Genomic DNA, 17,058 nt, shown 5'->3' on the forward strand with positions numbered 1-17,058 from the left:
ACCCAAGGAGTTCCTACAACTCCTCTTCCCAATTCCTTAGCAATGTATATTAATTTGTTTTGTAATATTCAAATTTTTATGTAATTGAATATAAATTAAAGACCATCATATATAAAAATAATATAATTATAATTATTTATGTTAATTTTTTTCATTTATTTTCAATCATTGTAGTTACTATCCCCTAACCATTATTATCACTATCACTACTGTCATTACCATTTATTATCAAAATTAAAAATGGATGAATTATTATCGATATACCATTATTTTTTACAAGTGAATCTTTTTAATTCCATCAGGGTATTATTATTATTATTATTTTGGACGTTAAAAACAAAATTTGAAATTTTTATATATATTATACATTCTATATTCCGCTTGAAAGGCCCAGGATAGATGATGTAAATACGAAATAGAGGTGGGGCTAAAATCGTCATTTAGGAGGAAGAGAAACGGAAAACCTACGCAACCGTTCCCAGGCCAAAAATCGAAATATTTTTTAAAAAGGAAAATGAGAATGATGGATTTCCCTCCAACTCCCACCCGCACGCCTTATCTCCAGATTTTAAGATTACCCTCACCGACCTTCATTTTTAAACTCTTCAACTTCATTCCCCAAAATTTTTTTCTTTTTTACGTTTTTTTATAAAAAATTGAATCGGTTTCTACTGCTGGGGTTTGCAGTTCCTACTTCCTATTTGTTTCTGCGGAGCATATCTAGGGTTTCTAATATACTTCACTTCGTCCCAGGTACTCGCTTACTCTTTCTCTTTGCTTATTTTTTTTCCCCCCTTTTTGCGCATCTTCTGGAAGAAATTGTAGGAAATGATGATTATATATTAGATTTGTATGGCTGGTTAGAGTTGATAGCAGCTTTCTGTTTCCTCCAATTTGTCGGACTTTTCCTGCCTATCCTTTGTAAATTTTTTTTTTTTTTTTGGGGGGGGGTATCTCTGTTTCACTGTCTCCATCGTATGTACTGGTGCTTCTGATGCTAAATGCTGTGTTTAATTGATATGAATTTAGAAATTTTAGAAGAACAAAATTGAATTCCTGCATTATATAGGACGTTAAGAGCTCATAACAATTTTGAATTTTTTTGGCGGTTCGATGTCTTAGCATTAACAACTGAGCGTTTGATTTTTATCTGTGATTTATTGAACTTGGGATCTTGGATTTGGTTATTCGTTTTACGGATACATTATTTGGATCTTATCCATAGAGAACTTGATACACTTGGCGCCTTTAACAATGTTTCTGGATCTGTTCAATTTGGATATGGGTAAATACTTTAGAGCATTTATTTCAGTTTAGTTTGTTGTATCAATTATTAGAATTGATTTATTTCAGTTTAGTTTGTTGTATCAATTATTAGAATTGCTTAAGATTGTGCAGCTTTTAGCTTTGAGTTTGTTGTATCGATTATTAGAATTACTTAAGGTTGTGCTGCTTTTAGCTTTGAACTAGTGGTAACTTCAATATTTTGAAATTGTTGCGTCATTTGACAATTCTGAATTCTTCAACATTAAAAATGTTACTTAATCATGAAACTTCTTTTCTCTTTCCATTTCCTTGTGCACTCACTGAAGCACTGTATGTTTCATGAATTTGCATGTCAAAGTCATTAGTCATTTCTTGATCTACTCTACAGTTTATCAATAGGAAAGGCCTAATAATTTATGATATTCTTTATCTTTTATTGATTTATAACCAAGGAGGGAAAGGAATAAAAGGCCATGGAAATGTTTAAACTTTAATGAAATTCCACTTGCTCCTGCCAAAATTTCTTTCTCCAAGGCTCAGAGGGAAAGTGTTGAAATTATGGTATTGTATGCATGAGTTACATGTTCAAAATCAAAACTTTTAATTGCTTAAAATGTTTTGACTTTTGATGGTGGTCATACATGTAGAAGATAAATAGTAAAGGCATCTTTAATTGAATCAGTTGAATGATTCTGTTATTTGGAGATTGCTTCATCATTTTCCATCAACTTGTATCTTCTTCCTTGTTTGTAGCTTTTCATATGTATTTATAATGCAGTTATGACAATTTTTCAGGTTAGGTTGACATGGATTCTACAATGCAAGCTTTCCAGCACCGAACACTTTCTGTTAAATTGTGGCCTCCTAGTCAGAGTACTAGGTTAATGCTTGTAGAGAGAATGACGAAGAATCTTATTACTCCATCTATTATTTCCAGAAAGTATGGACTATTGAGCAAAGAAGAGGCTGAGGAGGATGCCAAGGAAATTGAAGAGTCAGCATTTGCTGTTGCAGACCAACACCATCAGAAAGAGCCAGATGGTGATGGAAGTTCTGCAGTGCAGGTTTATGCCAAAGAATCCAGTAAGCTCATGCTGGAAGTTCTTAAAAGGGGCCCTAGAAGGAAGGAGGATGGGGAGGCAGCAGCAATTGAGAAATCTGCTGCTGTGCATGGAGATGTATTTGACATATCTGGTGGTCAACGCGCGTTTATCAGTGCAGAGGAGGCTGAGGGTCTTTTTAAACCACTTAAGGAGCCTGGAAACCAGTATTCTAAGATCTGTTTCAGCAACAGAAGTTTTGGCTTGGATGCTGCTGGTGTTGCAGAGCCAATCTTGTCTTCGATCAAGGATCAGTTGACAGAAGTAGACTTATCCGACTTTGTTGCAGGAAGGCCAGAGTCAGAAGCTCTTCAAGTTATGAATATATTTTCTTTGGCCCTGGAGGGTTCTAACTTGAGATATCTGAACCTTTCAAATAATGCCTTGGGTGAAAAAGGTGTAAGGGCTTTTGAAGCACTCCTCAAATCACAAAATAGTCTGGAGGAGCTTTATCTAATAAATGATGGTATCTCAGAGGAAGCTGCTTGTGCAGTTCGTGAGCTAATCCCTTCCACTGGGAAGCTGAAGGTCCTTGAGTTTCACAACAACATGACAGGTGATGAAGGTGCAGTTGCTATTGCTGATATTGTGAAACGATCTCCTATGTTGGAGAATTTCCGATGTTCTTCAACAAGGATAGGCTCAGACGGTGGTGTTGTACTGGCTGAAGCACTTGGAGCATGTAGTCGTTTACGGAAGCTTGATCTTAATGATAACATGTTTGGAGTGGAAGCTGGAGTTGCTTTGAGCAAGTCTATAGTTGCATTTGCAGATCTTACTGAGATTTATCTCAATTACCTAAACTTGGAGGATGAGGGGGCGGAAGCACTTTCCAATGCTCTAAAAGAGTCTGCACCTTCACTTGAAGTTCTTGAAATGGCTGGTAATGATATAACTGCCAAAGGAGCTTCTGCTTTGGCAGCCTGTATTGCAGCAAAACAATTTCTCAGCAAGTTAAACCTTTCTGAGAATGAACTGAAGGATGAAGGTGGTATTTTGATTGCTAAGGCAATAGAGAGTGGTCATGGCCAGTTAAATGAAGTTGATTTGAGCACTAACTCAATCAGAAGGGCCGGGGCAAGGCTCTTGGGACAGGCTGTTGTGCTTAAGCCTGGATTTAAGCTGCTCAATATCAATGGTAATTTTATATCTGATGAAGGGATAGATGAGGTGAAGGATATATTCAAGAATTTGCCTGGTGTGCTTGGGCCTTTGGATGAGAATGATCCAGAAGGTGAAGATCTTGATGAGGCAAAAGAAGTGGATGCAGATAATGAAGATGAACTGGAGTCTAAACTCAAGGGGCTTGAAATCAAGCATGACGAATAATGGTTCCATCTGAAGTAATCTGCTATCTTAGAATTAAAACTTATACATAAACTTGTGCTTTTTTTTTTCAGATTAAGGTATTGTTTCAATGCAATCTAGTCCAGCTGCATTAACTGGGGTACGATAGATTCATCCATCATAGGTTGGCATGAGAAGCGGTTCTTTTTCTCCTGAAATCATGCAACCAAGTTCAGCATGTTGTAGCTTAAAGATACCTAGGATCTGCAATTAATTGTAGTATTTGCTAGGCAATGTTGAATTGCTTTGCGCAGTATGTTGTTTTTCATATACTAGGGGCTCTCATTATCAGGGTGTTGGTGGCTTTCCCAGTAGATGCATGCTCGACAGTTGAGTTGACATTTGGTTGCACGAGGCTTTGTAGACTTAAAATATTTGTTGTTACCTGATTTATGGTGATCATGTTGGTGTAGTTAAGGTAAAAGTGTGGTGATTAGCTTGTCAACTGTATCTTTGAAATGATATCTTTGAAATGATATCTTTGAAATGAAGTTTTCTATGATTACAATTTTGAGCCTAGTTCGATTATTTTCATCTGCTATGTTTTGCCCTCTTGTTTTTTGGACGATTTACGGCCTTCTTGAGTTGCGCATCCACCATAGCATCAATTTTGTACGAGAGTGAATAATGCATTGATTCTGTTGTAATGATAAATCTGATTCTATGTATAGTTGATTATCATATAATGTGCATGGTTTAAGAATTTGGTTCATTCATTAACTTCCTGCAGTTGAAGCTTTTGATTAGAATGTGTAAGTTTATAAAATGCTGAATTTTTGTAATGAGTGGAATACCATCATAATTAATATCATCTTTTGAGTTTGTAATCCTAATGGATGCCATAACTTATGATTGTGTGAGGATTTAATTCAATTTCTTTTTCTTTATGTAATTTATTCCAAATGTAACCTATAATATAGCTTGAATTATTTAATATTTTCATGTAATTTTCTGTAATAATACTTGATACCCATGTTAATCGGTACTCTTCCTCAAATATAAATTTACTTTCATGTAGAGAGAGTACTTGGTTATTTAAGTACATTTGAAGGTTATTTTTTAATTTTTAAATTATATACAATTTCTTCGTTATTCCTTTTTACGGAATACTAGATTATGCAAGTTAAATTCTAGATTGCAGAAAAAATAGAAGATCATTATTAATCCATATTGATGGATCTAACATAATGCTTTATTTCGCTGGGATAAGTGAGTTAAGAAAGTAATATTTTCTAGAAAGCATAAAACTTTTTTTATTTAATTTACACTATTAAAATAACTTCATGTAAAATAAAACATTTTACTTTATTAAATAAAAACTAATTTACTAAGTAATTCTTAGTAAATTGTATTCTTTTAGTTATATGTAATAAAATTATTAATTTATTATACTTCAAATTATATCATGCACATTTTTATCGAATTTTTTTTTTTAAAAAAATATCTTAGGAAGTTACTTTGTAGATGTATGGAAGTAAACTTCCCGGAGTGACTAAACAGAATCATTCTTCAAAAAGATTGCACTTGGGCGCGTTCAAGAGCACCGCCGGTTTGGTCATCGTAAAGAGCGGGACCCGACTACCAATATTGTTAGATCCTTTTTAGAACGTTGGCCACAGTCTCCCATCTTTTTAAATCCTCCTCATCATTATCTCTTTCTCTTCCTTGAAACTAGCCGTTACATCTCTCTCTCTCTCTCATGGCTGCTTCCCTGGATTCGCCATCCCCCGTCCACCTCGCCAGGGTAACTTCTTCTTCCTCTTCTTTCTGGGTTATTTGTGGGACTAATATTTATTATTTTGGCTGAATTGGGTGTTTTCAGAAGTCCACAGCCTTGATGATTTCTTCACCTCTGTTCAGCCCTGCCTCAGATAAGTGTTTCTGGAGCACTCTTCGTAGCCGGATCGATACGCTTCTCGAGAATCGCCAAAGCAAGGTTTCCATCAGCCAAGATAAACTCAATCTTGACACATCTTCAGCCACCCGTGTGGTGAGAGAGTCTTTAAGTCTGGGAATTTGTATTTTTCCCCACTGATTCTCAGTTGGAATTTTCTGATACATTGTTTCTTGGGTGTAGAATGTGGGAGAATCGGATCGAGCTAAAAGAATGAAAGAGGACTCTTTGCTTTTGCTAAGAGGTTTTGACTCCATTGCTCACACGCTCTCTCAGCTCTCCAATAATCTGGATAACGCTCTTCAGGTAATCGGAGGTTCTTTCAAGTTTTAAGCTTTGAGAGCATCCTCTGTTAAAGAATTTATATTGCCCTTGCTTACTGCTCGTTACTCATTTCTCCTAGATCACAGCGAACATTGGATTCTGATGAGATTCTGCTAATTCTTTGAATAAACGATTTGGTTTTATCTTGTCATAGTTTGATCCTTGTATTCTATGATCGTGCGGGAACTTCGAACTGAATCTTCTCTGTTTCCAGGGAACTAGATGTCTAGCTGAACCGCCCACATTGAGAGAAATTTTTCATGGCAACATCAACAACTCAGAGATTAAACAAGAGGGTTTAGAAAATGAACAGAATGAATCAAAATTAGAGGAAGGAAATAATTCAGTGGATCAAGGAAATAAAGGATCAAAAAGGAAGTTCGAACAAACTGATGATAGCTCAGCGGATCAAGGAAATAGCTCACACAAGGAAAACGAGCAGAGCCCAAAAGATAAGCAGATGAAGAAAGCCAAAAATGTTGGTTCCTCCTTTCTTCTCCCTACAATACTTCATCTCTAGTAGGCCTCGACGGACAATTTTATTTTCTTTCTGAATTTGCAGCTTGCAGTTTCAATGGCAATGAAAGCAGCTTCACTTGCAAGAGAACTCAAGTCAATAAAATCTGATTTATGTTTCATGCAAGAGAGATGCACCCTGCTAGAAGAAGAGAACAGAAAGCTTCGTGATGGATTCTCTGAAGGGATCAGACCAGAGGAAGATGATCTGGTAAGCCCTTTCTGGGTTCATACTTACATCAGCTGTACAGTTATGATAAACATTTGCTAATCTTCTGTTAATAATGTAATAGATGAGGCTTCAAATGGAGGCACTGCTTGCTGAAAAATCCAGATTAGCGAATGAAAATGCAAATCTTATCAGGGAAAATCAATGCCTTCACCAGCTCGTAGAGTACCACCAACTCACCTCCCTCGATCTCTCTGCATCCTATGAGCAACTCGTGCAAGGAATGTGCTTAGACTTTTCTTCTCCCTCTCCATCCATAAAGGAAGAGGCAGATAATAATGAATATCCACAAACACCAGAAACCAATACTTTTGACTTCTCTGCTTCTCTAGAGGAGTGCTCTCGCAAAGAACATCAGTAGACATATGCATAATGAAAGCAGCCCTTGGTTTTTGTCAAAAAAATTGATTCAGGATCGGCTTTTGAGTTTTTTAGGTGATATGTAAATTTTTTTAATATCTTCACTACGCAGAATTGTGTAATTTTTCGTTCTTCCAAGAATTATGAGAATAAAGTAAAACGCTTTTGTTGGAAATTAGAAGGAACATTCCATCAATTCCTAAAGAGACAACCCCCAAAAACTAACCAGGCAATTACAAACTCACCATGTCCAAATCATCCTCACAAAAGCTACTAGGTTCTAATATCGCACTCAGTTCTTGTTAGTTACTTTATCAAGTCTCTTCCTCTTAGCAGAATTCTTGCAATCATCGCCATTCTCAGATGCAGTACAATTGCGTGTTGCTTCAGTGACTCGCGTCAGACTTGATAACCAAAATGCATCTTTAAATAAATCTTTCAACTTCTCCAACACTTCAGGAACTACACGATTCCCCTTCTCATACTGCAAAAGTTGCAAAGCAAGAAAAAAAAAATCATGCCTAAAACAATAAAAGCTACAGGAGGAGTTGTTATCAACCAATATTAGAAAGTAGAAGCTTTAATATTTATTTTGACTATCTTTTTATTTTTATAAAGGAAACAAGAAGATGAGGACCCACAAATGTCAGTCATAAAATAAAAGTACTAGAGAATGCCAGATATGGAGGAGTTAATTCCACTCTCTGGTAATAGTACCAAGGTCCCACTGTACACTTTTATGCTGAACCAGATATAGGCAAAAAATTTCTGTAATAGTAATATTTCTAACACAACTAATAATAGCAAAACAAATTCCACAAAAGCAACGGATGAAAGGAATAAAAAAATGTAGAATATTCCTGCATAAGGAGAGCAGAAGACATACCACTTCAATTTTTCCAAGAGCAAATTCCAACTTCCTATTCAGCTGTAGATTTTCCTCTGTCAGAGCTTCAACCTGCAAATGACCCAAAAAAAAAAATTGCATTAACTCTTGATTATGAATAAGAATGACAGAATGCTACATGTGCCACCCAATAAACTTAACCTTTTTTTGGGAGTCAATATACAAGCTTTTATATGTGAGATCTCCCATTACAGAGTTTTCACCACAGAATGTCTTCCCAATTACCTGCCAAGATTTCAACCGATGGTTTCATCTACAGAGTTATGAAAATAATAAATACAAAAAGAGAAGAGGATTAATGTTATGGAAGAAGTTGTACAGTAGAATTAAATGCATCCATGGTCTTTTGCTGTGCTTTTAAAAGTTGTATAAGATAGTCAACTTTCTCATGCAAGATTTTCTTATTCAGAGTAGGCTCTGGCAATTCCTCATCTGCAGGCTCATCTTCTTGCTCACTTTCACTGACAGATATCTCTTCAAGAATATGCTCAATGTCTTCGTTGTCCTTATCCATTACTGAATTTTGAAGACGAGCAGATCGCCTAACTTTAGCAGGGAATTTCTGTACTTTCTTTCCAAGCATGGTTTTGGAAGAGTTTGCTTGTTGTAGTTCAACCCTCTCCACAGTAGTGTTTGTGTTTTCAGGCTGGAGATGTACTTTCTCTAACAAAGGATTATCCCTTTCAGTCTCCACCACCCTGCTTTCATTCTTCAATTAGAAAAAAAAAAGGGTTAATTTGGTAACTTCAAATCCAATAATGAGGTCCTTAGGAGAAATTAATTTTTTTTGTATCTTAAGTAATGCACTGAAAAATGCCAAGTCAGAGTAAGCAAAGTGGCGCAGGGACAAGTAAATGAACTTTGCTAAAATCCAATGCACCTGATACAAAATTATCATCCTCCATTCCTCATAGTATGGGAATAGCAATTCATGCCTTCTATTTCTCGCTTGTGAGTGATACAAAGACTAGTAATCCCCAGAGCATCAAGTTCCCTTTTTTTTCCCCTTTCTTAATTAAAAAAAAAAAAAAAACTTCTGCAAGAAGTTTGAACCTGGATACTTGGATGATCAAAACTGACAAACAATCTTACTCTATATGGCTCCTAGAATTCATAGACTAACAAAACCAATGCCTTTGAATGGTAAACGTTAAACAAGAAAAACAGTACCGAGAAGCTAAATATCGATAACAATGATCAAACAGAAGCAAAAAAGGGAAGTAGAAACTCATAAGCATGGTGATTTCCACAAAAATTTATGACTTTCCTAAAACCCTAATCCCCAAATATCTAGCCAAAACCCTTAATTAGAATGCCAACTTTTAATGCTTTTAACTAGAAAAGAAAAAGAAATCAGCAAAGTAAAATCAGACTTGCATGCAAACCATAGACATACATTGAACAAACATAAAATACAACAGAGAAACCAACCAGAATTAGTTATTTTTTCCCCTAAAGAATCGATGCATATAGTAAACACATATATTGAACAAACATATGGCCTCATGGTCTCACAGTCTCAGGCGCACACAGCAGAGATTAAATAAATAAGAAAAAAAACAGAAGAAAAGGCGAAGAGGGTTTCTTTTGCTTTTACCCTGTGTGGCTTTTCTATAAGTCTAGCAGCACTGGGTTTCCGACCCATTTGTAATATTCAAAATCTTTCAGAAAACACGGTGAGCGAGCGAGACCGATAGAGTTTCAAGGGAGAAATACAGCAGCCGAGCAGAGCGGTCTACCCTCTACGGACACTGGAGGAGTTTCTCGAGGTCATTGCGGCCTCTCTAGCAAACGTGTAGCTCTCCTATTGGATGATACTATAACTTTGCAGTTGCTTTTACAAGTGCACGTCTTCCATAAATCAAATGAAATACCCGATTAATTCATTAATCTATACTATTGAAAATGTTTTTTTTTAATTATTAAAAATGTTATAATATGTTGCTTTATATTAAAATGGATAAAGATTCGAATTTGATTAATTAAATAGAGATATTTATTTTCAGATTTAAAAGAATTACCTTCTATAGTTCATTAATTATATTTGATGTTTATAACTTTTTAGTATAAAAAAATTATTACAATATATTAATTTCAAAAAAATTCTACATTATATTAATTTTTTATTTTATTAAAAAATTATTTAAATTTTCGTACTATCAGGTAATCTGTAAAAAACAATATATATATAAATTGATTGTTGTCTATAATATCACTCCTATATTCAAGTTAATAAATTAAAAAAAATAATAATTTAAAAAATTTTTAAAATTTAATAATAATTATATTAGAATCGTGTATTTTTATTTCTGCTATTATAACTTTTATATTGTACGGTATCGACTAATTGATAAGAGAAATCACCGATTAATTAATTAAAAATTTCATAATTATATATATAATGGAATATAATAAATTATATTTATTCATGATAATTTTAAAAATTTATTTTTGAGAGTGAATTTCAATAAAAGAAATTTTTTTTTAACGAATGATCTCCATATCAATTTATTAAACTTTTACCGCGAAATCTTATCTCACAATAATAATTTTTTTAAAGCACACGATAATAACTTTGATTAGTGTGTTACTTGATTCAATTTCATACTTAACTATTTTTTAATTTAAAATCATTTGATTATTAAGTTATATAAAAAGTATTCATAAATTTTAATTTGATGACATTCTATTATTTTAAATAATAAAAAATTATAAGATAGCATTAAGATTTATTATATTATTAGATATTTTAAAATTTATATTTCACTAAAAAACTAAATTTTAAATAATTATATATATTATTTATACCCACTCGTCTAGAAAAAAAAGACTTATTATATTTTGTTCATATCTCCCAAATCACAGGTTAATTTCAATAATAATTTATTTATCGTTCCTGATTTTGATTTTGAGATGAGAGATTCTTTTGTTCTTCTTTTACCTTATTTTTCACAACTTTGTAATGTGAAAATATCAAAGTTTATTCTCTGTCTTGTTTATTTTTATGAGTGGACCTGATTTTTCATTAATTCTTACTGGTTGATTAACATAACATGTATAAGATTTCAAATGCTCATGCCTGCTGAGTGCATGCATGCATGCACACAACTCATAATGGGAAAAATCTCTGCAAATTAAAGAGACAAGTTATTTTCTTCTTATGGAACATTTTATTAAAGCCAAAAAAAAAAAGAATGCATCATAAGAAATTATCAATTCATTTTAAAATTAATCTATGTAATTAAGAATGAGGTTAGCCAATAGCCTAGTGACACCACTGCTGTGTTTATGTGTACTAGTCCTTCTGTTTTGATATTGAAAAATTTTCAGGGGAAGAGAAATGGCATACAATAATGGTGAAAAGGCATTGAGTGGGCCTTGATTAATTGACAAGCTAATTTGTTGAAACCATGAATTTGATTCCATGGTGTTTGCTGTTAAAGACCCTTTAAGCAGAAATGGACAAATATTTATTTAGACCTAGCTTGCTTTTAGGGCTTTTATCTCTTTGGGAGGGGGGGGCAAGCAAAGGCATATGGGTGATGCAAAGAAGAGGCCTTTAGGGTTTTAGGCCTTTTTACCCTTCAGCTTATTATTATTATTTTTTATTTGCCAATCTAAAACAAAAGCTGTTAAGTGAAAAGCAAATTTGATGGTTAGGGCTAGGAGAGTATGCAGAGGGCACATATTCTTTTTCTTTTAAAGCTTTGGTATACCTACTCTCAGCACTTCTTTTCTTCAAATTTTTAATATATTAATTTGATAATATTAAAATAAAATAGAAATTAAATATTATTATAAAAACTTAAATACCTGTGCAGACGTAGTGTCTGTTTGATTTTGACGTAGTGTCTGTGCAGCAGTGGAAGATTGCACACTTGCACGGTCTTGGCTTTTCATGGATAAAACTTTAAAAAGACCAAACATGAAAGTAAGAATCCTAATATTAGAAAAAAAGTATGTCTTAATTATGTCGTAGTTAATTATTATTGTAATGTCTTTTAGAGTATTTTGCAATTGCATGCCTTAAGTGCTTCTGTTAGTGGGAAAGGGACACCCATATTTCAATTTCTCTGCACACTCAGGGCATGTATATCGAATAAAAAAAAGAAATAAAATGAGAAGGAGGAATACCTGAAAGCTTATTTATTTAGGAAAACAATGTATGCATGCATTTTTGGGGGTAATCTTGAGGCTAAGCTAGCGGAACGTCATTGTATTCTACGAATAATATTTGTCCACGTAGGACGAAAATATCATACTACTTTTTTAATGCAAATATGCATGCATGTCCGTACAATTTTCAGCCATTATCTGCTTAAAACACAATGAAGTTGAAGATTTGGCAGATGGAGAAAGCCAGGAGATGCTACTTTTCTTCTCTATTCATAAATTTAACGCATACGTACTCCAATGATATACAGTCTAAAATTAAAATTATAATAATAAAAAAATACTTCTTTGTTTATTTTTTATATATATATTAAAAAATATAATTTTTTATTTACTTTCTATTTATATTCATATTAAAAAATATTTTTTAAAAATAATAATAGTAACTGATGAGTTTATTTTTAACATAACATAAAATGGGATGTCATTATCAGCCAATGGGCTCTTCTCAATTCTCATTTGGTCTGTTGTAATTAATTAATTATACAATAAAAGTCCAACCAGATGAGTGGTGGTTTCCTTTTTCAGTCAAACTAAATAGTGGAAGCCTCGACATCTTTTCTTTTACTGTTATTTAATTAAGCTAGTCTAGTGACTTAATGTTGATAATAAAGGAAGAATCTTTTCCGACTTTTTTAGTTTTATGAATTAAAGAGTAGATTAATTAGTAGGAGGTTTGATGTGGAAAGAGAAAAAGGGTTAGTAAATTAAGAAAAGCTACAGTTTGGTAGTTATATATATGGTTGAAAGAGTCCTGGCCTGGGGGTTTGCATTTGATAGGTTCTTATTTTGGGTATTAGGTTTTGACCCTAACATTTATCAACTTTTAATTAAAATAAGAACCTTCAGTATGTAAAAGGTAATAATAAAAAATATCAGAGAGCACTCTCTAAATTTTGGCATCTGTTTGGTTTGTTTTTGGTTGCCTTTTCAATATGGTTTGGAAAGCTTCATGTTCTCTCCCACCTTAAATTTCAGATATTTTTTCATCACCCATTCAGGAGAGGGAGTGGAAAAAAAAAAAATCACTCATCACCCATGTTTTGCTTTCTGGTTATTCACCTTATAATACTAATAAATTATATTTATGCTTTTTTCTTTTCTTTTCATAATTCTCAAGGGGAAAAGTTAAATTTTCTTTTTAAAGAACAAATATGCAATTACTTTATGGATGTAATATATTACAGGGACACTCTTGTGTTATTTTCAAGTTTCACTTTTTTTTTATTATAAATATAATAATTTATTTTTTGCTTTGTAATGAGTGGCAAGTGTAAAAGTTCCACAATTCTAGTGGCATAAAAAGTTATCTTCCTCCCCACTCATCACTATTGTGCATTGCCCATCTCGACTATAAATTCATGGCCATCTCTTTTCACTTCTCCTTCATGTTCATTCCCTCATTCTCTGAAATCTCTCTACTTCCAAACAGAGACTTCTGTTTGATCTTAATTTTACCTTTTTAATCCCGGCCCCAAAACTCTTATCATTCCAAACCCAACAAAACTTCCCTCTGTTTTTGTTTATTTCCTCTGTTTTTTTTGCCCTACACATTTTATTTGTGAAAAATGTCGTGCTCAAGTTATTGTCAGGGCCTCCAATCATGCCTGGAGCCAGCCCGCCTCCATGTCGAACCGCGTGTCTTGAGGCTAACGTTGGCTCCACCAAAATCCAACATTTCCCGTTGCTCACCACCAGAAACCAAAACTTTTGTCCCTGGCTCAGAAGATCACTCCAAAAGCACCAACGACAGTGTTGACATGGGTGGCTGGAGTTTCCTCCAATCTCTAGACACCAATACCGCTCGAACCACTAGAGGAGACACTGAAAAAGACAAAATTTACACCCCCCCGAACTTTAAACGTTCTTCTTCGATGCTCAGCGAAAAGAGCCTGGAAATGTGTACTGAAAGCTTGGGAAGTGAAACTGGCAACGATGGCGGCGAAAGCAGCGATGAGATGGCTTTACTTTCTTTATCAAACGTGAATCACGAAAGCCCGGGAGAGAAATCAAAATTTCGAGGAGCGGGAAGAATGATGAGTCGAAGCGCCAGCTTTCCACCTCCTTTGACATCGATTAGCGGCTCCACTACTGTCCAAGTAAGGCCTCACCGAGAAGGGGGACGTCTAGTTCTGAAAGCAGTAAGCGTTTCTTCCTGCCAGGCTTACTTTCATGCAGAGCGCATAGACGGCCAGCTCAAGCTTCATTTACTTAAAGACTCCTTCCCCACCCATGAAGACGCTGAAGAAGAAGAAGAAGAGGAAGAAGAAGAAGAAGCATCATTGGAAGAAACATCTGTTGATGATGAAAGTGAAGGGGAAAAAGAGGCAGAAGTTGAGGATTGGAAAGCGGAGAGTGGAAATGGTGGGGGTGAAATGGGGATGGAGAAGTTGCCGACGCGTAGCAGGTGCAAGGAAGGTGGGAGTGGAAGCAAAAGCTTGCTTAATTGGGGGACATTTTGGGTGGCTACTTAAAATTTCTTGCTTCCTCTCTTCTAATTAACTTCACTCGTATAGTATTTTTAATTATCATTTTCTCCCGTGATTATATTTTTAGATTTCATAAAAATATGCTAATGGTAGTTATTATCGTTATGCCACCTGGTCATTCTCTTCATGTATTATTTTACCTTTCCCAGATTACCCTTATGCAGGATTAAAGCTATTGTATCATCAACATTTAACGGGGTTGATATAATTCAACTTTTATATTTATAATATTACATTAAACATTGTTAAACTCACTTAGTTTATTTATTTATTTAAATCATGGTGTATATACTCACATAATTAAACAATTATATATCATAAAAAATAATTATAATTTTTTATTATAAAATATAGTGAAACTATTTTCCATAAAGAAGAGAATATATATTTCTTGTTTGCTCGGCTATATATACATGGCAGCTAGGGTAAAATAAATAATGAGGTTGAAATGGGCAATTTTGAGTAAAATGAATTCTCCAACGGCAAACAGATTGCAAGTTGAGGTGTACGACTGGAGTACGAATGCCTGGTAACTATCAAGAACGGGGACCCAGTGAGGGAGAAGAGGAACATGCAACTGACCTCATTACACATGATCATCCATGTGCTCTTATATTGCTTTCTGATATCCCTTACATCATGATTTTTTTTTCCTTTCCTTTTTTACACAAATCTGCTTTAATTAATTCCCCATTTCTTTTCATCATATTTACAGCAGTTTACCATTAAAAATGGGACAAGATAGAAGATAGAATGGTCAACTTTTGTGGGTTTTCATTTTTGCAAAAATAACTTCCATTATTATTCACCGTGTTCAGCTGGGAATCGAAGCAAATTGGGTAACATTCCTTAAAAAGAGGAGGGGTTGGAGTTAGTGCATCCACACGTTTTGTTGTGAGTATAGGTTTGGGAAATGAAGAGATCTCATTGAAAAATTATTCAATACTGTCATTGTGTCTCTCAAACATCATGTGCTCTGAGAACGTGAGAGCTCCTTTAAAGAACATATTCTCTTACCATATCCTCTCCCGAGTAACCAAAAAATCTCCATCCAATCAGCATGTCTCCATAATTTCCTACGCTCACATCAACACTTACTTTTTTATTATTATTATGCAAACCAAATTAGTCTTACCTTCTTCTTTTAGTTCTCATATCAAACAGTTAAAAGACAACACTGATTATTCACAAGCATGGAGTAGATTGGCTGTGTGTGTAATCCTTGTTCCTTCGCATACAACGGAAACCAAGCTACACAAAGATTTATTAATCGGTGATTATATCTTTTCGATGTGATTTTGTGCAATATTGGGATTGGGATTGGCACTGTTAAAAAAACTTTTACAACTTCGTTTCTTGGAATCTGGCAACTGGTTTCCCGTGGTGAAGACTCATTTCGTTTCCACTCACATGCAATAGTATTAGTTTACGCACACTAGCTTTGCTTTCCTTGCGTAGAATTTTTACAAAAACTGAAAATAAAATTAATACAAAAAAATTAAAAATAGTAAAGAAGTGCAGGTTGATTTGAGCAAACAGCTTAAGAATATTAATTACTCTCTCTAACAAATAAAAACACTAGGAAACCTGGCATATAAGTTCATCTCGTGAAAAAAAGTCGGAAATGAATGAATGAAAAAGGGTGGACAAATTCCAGAGGATCCAGGAGAGGATCAAAAGGAGGACCCCACATTCAAACAAGTAGGATTCTGAATATCTAATCGACTACACAGGCATATGTAAATTTTTATGAATTTTAAATCGATTAAATTTATATGAGAACTAACTTTTTTATTATGGATAATTATTTATATATAATTAATGACTGAAAAATTAGTATTTATGTGAGTAGACAATTTTTTTTTAACTCTTATATTATAGTTTTTGATCTTGAAATAATCAATTCTTGTTGTATTTACTGAACCAAAAAGCACAAGGGAAAGAAAGAAAGTTGTTTTGTAAAACGTCAAAATGATTCTAATTTGTATTGTCTTGACATTGATGATTATGGGCCTGCCAAGAGTTGAAATTTCCAAATCTAATCATCCTGTTATTAGTTACTAGGCTAAGACCAATGCCAACAACCGTCCATGTTTCCCACTTGCTCAGCAAATTTACACAACTTGTGGGTCGATTTTTCTCTTTTTCTTTTATGGAAAGTCATGCTGGCTTGCCTAGCAAGGATTTGCCTCACCTACCTCTCCCTGTATAGCATTTTTCAGCCATCTTTTAGTATGTTTTGAGATATTATTATCGGCGAGACTATGAAGAACCAAAACAATAAATAATTACTTTTTTTATTATTAAAAAAAAAAAAAAGACATTGATAAGTGAAGTGATATTATAAATAAGTTAGTTTGTGCAGAACAACGAATCAAAAGAACATTATCAAGGTCGGGATACAATTGTCTCGCATGGGACACAACAGAGGCATGATGCATGTAGAAAAGCAG

The 17,058-nt window shown here is 34.1% G+C and overlaps 4 protein-coding genes across 5 annotated transcripts; 3 read left to right on the forward strand and 1 right to left on the reverse strand.

Annotated features, from left to right (window-relative positions):
• Nucleotides 1–501: 501 nt before the first annotated feature.
• Nucleotides 502–4,221, forward strand: LOC110611756 (RAN GTPase-activating protein 1). The gene is made up of 2 exons (XM_021752209.2): nt 502–753; nt 2,062–4,221. Exon 2 carries the CDS (start codon nt 2,073–2,075, stop codon nt 3,693–3,695), a length of 1,623 nt encoding a protein of 540 aa, XP_021607901.1. The 5' UTR covers nt 502–753; nt 2,062–2,072; the 3' UTR covers nt 3,696–4,221.
• Nucleotides 4,222–5,210: 989 nt separating this feature from the next.
• LOC110617581 lies at nt 5,211–7,211 on the forward strand. Of its 2 annotated transcripts, none has more exons than XM_043961290.1 (6): nt 5,211–5,457; nt 5,539–5,703; nt 5,791–5,913; nt 6,146–6,409; nt 6,494–6,658; nt 6,741–7,211. In XM_043961290.1, the coding sequence occupies exons 1-6, from the start codon at nt 5,413–5,415 to the stop codon at nt 7,035–7,037; spliced, it is 1,059 nt and encodes a 352-aa protein (XP_043817225.1). In that variant the 5' UTR covers nt 5,211–5,412; the 3' UTR covers nt 7,038–7,211. The 2 variants fall into 2 exon arrangements, with proteins under 2 accessions (XP_043817225.1, XP_021616173.1); XM_021760481.2 differs by having other exon boundaries at nt 5,214–5,457; nt 5,536–5,703.
• LOC110617591 lies at nt 7,181–9,765 on the reverse strand. Its single transcript, XM_021760490.2, has 5 exons — nt 9,541–9,765; nt 8,263–8,652; nt 8,085–8,168; nt 7,923–7,994; nt 7,181–7,520 (listed from the first exon to the last, which is right to left on the reverse strand). The coding sequence occupies exons 1-5, from the start codon at nt 9,586–9,588 to the stop codon at nt 7,329–7,331; spliced, it is 786 nt and encodes a 261-aa protein (XP_021616182.1). The 5' UTR covers nt 9,589–9,765; the 3' UTR covers nt 7,181–7,328.
• Nucleotides 9,766–13,450: 3,685 nt separating this feature from the next.
• Nucleotides 13,451–14,860, forward strand: LOC110628280 (protein FANTASTIC FOUR 1). The gene has a single exon (XM_021774876.2). The coding sequence runs from the start codon at nt 13,685–13,687 to the stop codon at nt 14,588–14,590; it is 906 nt and encodes a 301-aa protein (XP_021630568.1). The 5' UTR covers nt 13,451–13,684; the 3' UTR covers nt 14,591–14,860.
• Nucleotides 14,861–17,058: the final 2,198 nt, after the last annotated feature.

Source organism: Manihot esculenta, chromosome 1, assembly GCF_001659605.2.
Source record: "Manihot esculenta cultivar AM560-2 chromosome 1, M.esculenta_v8, whole genome shotgun sequence".
NCBI classification, from domain to species: Eukaryota; Viridiplantae; Streptophyta; class Magnoliopsida; order Malpighiales; family Euphorbiaceae; genus Manihot; species Manihot esculenta.

Bases quoted from the DNA above. Each gene is read 5' to 3' on its own strand.
- LOC110628280 (XM_021774876.2), top strand. From the start codon at position 13,685: ATGTCGTGCTCAAGTTATTGTCAGGGCCTCCAATCATGCCTGGAGCCA.
- LOC110611756 (XM_021752209.2), top strand. From the start codon at position 2,073: ATGGATTCTACAATGCAAGCTTTCCAGCACCGAACACTTTCTGTTAAA.
- LOC110617581 (XM_021760481.2), top strand. From the start codon at position 5,413: ATGGCTGCTTCCCTGGATTCGCCATCCCCCGTCCACCTCGCCAGG. The intron at 5,458-5,535 runs GTAACTTCTTCT...GGGTGTTTTCAG, and splicing joins CCCCCGTCCACCTCGCCAGG to AAGTCCACAGCCTTGATGAT. The intron at 6,410-6,493 runs GTTGGTTCCTCC...CTGAATTTGCAG, and splicing joins AGATGAAGAAAGCCAAAAAT to CTTGCAGTTTCAATGGCAAT.
- LOC110617591 (XM_021760490.2), bottom strand. From the start codon at position 9,588: ATGGGTCGGAAACCCAGTGCTGCTAGACTTATAGAAAAGCCACACAGG. The intron at 8,653-9,540 runs GTAAAAGCAAAA...TTCTAATTGAAG, and splicing joins TTATAGAAAAGCCACACAGG to AATGAAAGCAGGGTGGTGGA. The intron at 8,169-8,262 runs GTACAACTTCTT...AAATCTTGGCAG, and splicing joins TGGATGCATTTAATTCTACT to GTAATTGGGAAGACATTCTG.